This window comes from Solanum stenotomum, chromosome 1 (genome assembly GCF_019186545.1).
Source record: "Solanum stenotomum isolate F172 chromosome 1, ASM1918654v1, whole genome shotgun sequence".
NCBI lineage: Eukaryota > Viridiplantae > Streptophyta > Magnoliopsida > Solanales > Solanaceae > Solanum > Solanum stenotomum.
In genome coordinates this window covers 5,339,678-5,342,558 of record NC_064282.1, presented here as the reverse complement: position 1 = coordinate 5,342,558, position 2,881 = coordinate 5,339,678, and the positions used below count along the sequence as shown (strand labels likewise).

At 31.6% G+C, this 2,881-nt stretch overlaps 2 protein-coding genes across 2 annotated transcripts; both read left to right on the top strand.

Moving 5' to 3' along the window:
* Positions 1 to 21: 21 nt before the first annotated feature.
* On the top strand, positions 22 to 333 carry LOC125852179 (pathogenesis-related protein 1A1-like). The gene has a single exon (XM_049531906.1). The coding sequence runs from the start codon at positions 22 to 24 to the stop codon at positions 331 to 333; it is 312 nt and encodes a 103-aa protein (XP_049387863.1).
* A 1,678-nt stretch (positions 334 to 2,011) lies between these two features.
* Positions 2,012 to 2,612, top strand: LOC125843858 (pathogenesis-related leaf protein 6-like). Its single transcript, XM_049523080.1, has one exon. The coding sequence runs from the start codon at positions 2,012 to 2,014 to the stop codon at positions 2,504 to 2,506; it is 495 nt and encodes a 164-aa protein (XP_049379037.1). The 3' UTR covers positions 2,507 to 2,612.
* The last annotated feature ends 269 nt before the right edge of the window (positions 2,613 to 2,881 follow it).

Here is a 2,881-nt window from a genome sequence, read left to right as displayed (position 1 = left end):
CAAAGAGCTGGGGACTGCAGGATGCAGCATTCAGGTGGTCCTTACGGCGAAAACCTAGCCTCTGCATTTCCCCAGCTCAACGCGGCTGGTGCCGTGCAGCAGTGGGTCAATGAGAGGCAATGGTACAATTATAATTCGAATACTTGTCAAGCTGGTAGAGTATGTGGACATTATACTCCAGTGGTATGGCGTAACTCGGTACGTCTTGGTTGTGCTAGGGTCAGGTGCAACAATGGGTGGTATTTTATAACTTGCAATTATGATCCACGTGGTAATATGAGCGGTCAACGTCCATTCCTTGTTGAAGAGCAACCAGACTTTGATTCCAACTGATGTCTTAATAAATTATGCTTCATGTTTTAATTAAGGACAATAAATCCAGTAGTACTATGATATGCATGCTGGAGTTTATATGAAAATAAATATATATGGATCATTTAATTAGTTGCCTCTGTTGAATTTATTTATTCGCCCGTCCCATATTATTTGACACAATTCCCTTTCGAACCTCTTTAAAAAAATCAACCGATAACAAGTATCTTAACTAATTTACGTTTATCTCTCTTCAATGAGCATACACCCTATTTAAGAGAATAAGACTAAGCTAATTTTATTGATATTAGTATTTAGTAGAATAATCACTTGTTTGATATATCATCAAATATATAATTTTTATGATCCGTATCAGAATTGGTTAACTTCTTAATATAAGGGGCAAAATGGGATAAATTACAGCAATTCAATTTTAATTTTATTTTATAAAACTATAAGTACTCCCCTCAATTCATTTTACTTATTATGTTTTTCTTTTGGATGCGCCTTTTAAAAAACATTAACTCCCTACAATTCACTTTACTTATCATGTTTTTCTTTCGAATGCGCCTCTTAAAAAAAATTAACCAAAAAGCCAAATTGACTTATATCAATTATCTTTATTTAATATTCTTGATCTCGATTTAATAGTTAATACTATTACTCTCACCACATAAATCTCTCTTCTTATTTTGGACCAATTATGTTTAGTAATCGCAACAATACATAAAAAAGAATCATTTACATATACATACAATATATTTTTCGACAAAAATCCATCTTTTTTATCTTTACTATTTGTACTTTTACCATGATATAGTAAGAAATTATCGGGTGACCATCCGATTTTTTCGTGGCAGGATTACTGACATCATGCATGTAAATGTCTATTTGTTTGACATTGTAACTAATGTAATGGGATAGTATTAAAAAAAAAAGAGTAAAACAATTAATCAATTTGCTAGTGGTTCGGATAATACATGAATGGTTGTAGTAAATCGAGTAGAGGCCAATTCAAATTTATTTGTCTAATAAATCTAAAGAGCTAAACTTAAGCAATACGTGATTAATTACTTCTTTTGGTAAAGGGGTTATGATACCCAAATAATTAATTATCGCGATACATGCATGGGGCCCTAGCTGCTACTTGCAACATATTCATTTAACTATAAAATAAAATATTATATATATACTATTAAAAGATGTTAGATAGATGAAAGAAAAAAATGTTAATGGTAAAATAGACTTTGCATAGGATCAGGGGTGAGGGGGAGAATGATTATTTTTAAAGTTGAGGGGAGAGTTTGATTTTTAAATCAAAGTTGGGGGTTGTATTATTTACTTCTTCCATTTCATAATACTTGTCTCAACCTGACACTCCCTTGAAAAAGCTTTAATTAGTTATATATTTTACTAAACTAACTTTATTAATGAGCTGATTTGAAACTCTAAATTTGACTATTACTACTTATATCTTTTACATTGTCTATGTATACATTGTTTAAATACTTAACTAAAATAGTATCTTAAGGTTAAAGCTTTTACAAGGGAGATGTATAACAGTTGCTTTAAAACGCTAAACTTCTTTTCACTTTCCACATGCAAAATTCCTAATTTCACGAAGCAAAATACTGACATTTTCCACCTATAAATATATCCAACATATCCAAATCCTTCTCATCACCTCTTCAAATTAAAAATGGCATTATTCAAAGCTTCTAATGTTCTAATTTGTTTCATCATTTTGGCATTTGTTTTACCTTATTGTGATGCCCAAAATTCCCAAACAGACTATCTCAACACTCATAATTCAGCTCGATCTCAAGTAACTGGTGTTAGTGCAATAACATGGAACACAACTCTTGAAAATTATGCACAAACTTATGCCAATCAAAGAATTAGTGATTGCAATCTTGTCCACTCTAATGGTCCTTACGGCGAAAATATTGCTAAGGGAAGTGGTTCTTTCATGACCGGCACTGCTGCTGTTAACTTGTGGGTGGGCGAAAAACCGTACTATGATTATAATAGTAATAGTTGCACTGGTGGAAAAGAATGTCGACATTATACTCAAGTAGTCTGGAAAAACTCGATTCAACTTGGTTGTGCTCGAGTTCAGTGTACCAACGGCTGGTGGTTTGTTACATGCAACTATAATCCTCCAGGTAATTACATTGGTCAACGCCCATACTAATTATTTTGACTAACATCAAATTTTATAATCAAATAAGAAAACTAGTAGTATATGCTACGTACTTTATAGAGGTTTGAATGATCTCTATATTTACGTTGCATTTTAGTTTCGTTGCAACAATAAATTACACGAATTATTTTCTTGTACTTGTTTGAGATTGTTTTATGTATGACATATTTGGTCATTCCTTTAAAGGATGACCTGCTGTATCATAATATAACTTTTTGATTTTAAGTTATACATATCGTTAAGGTAAGAAAATTTTATTATTGTGTTTTGTTATGGTAGGTTATATAATTCTGCGATTGCAAAATCCGCATTAAAAAAAAAAAACTTATATGTGAATTTATAACCGATAATGTAAACTAATAAAGC

Bases quoted from the DNA above. Each gene is read 5' to 3' on its own strand.
- LOC125852179 (XM_049531906.1), top strand. From the start codon at position 22: ATGCAGCATTCAGGTGGTCCTTACGGCGAAAACCTAGCCTCTGCATTT.
- LOC125843858 (XM_049523080.1), top strand. From the start codon at position 2,012: ATGGCATTATTCAAAGCTTCTAATGTTCTAATTTGTTTCATCATTTTG.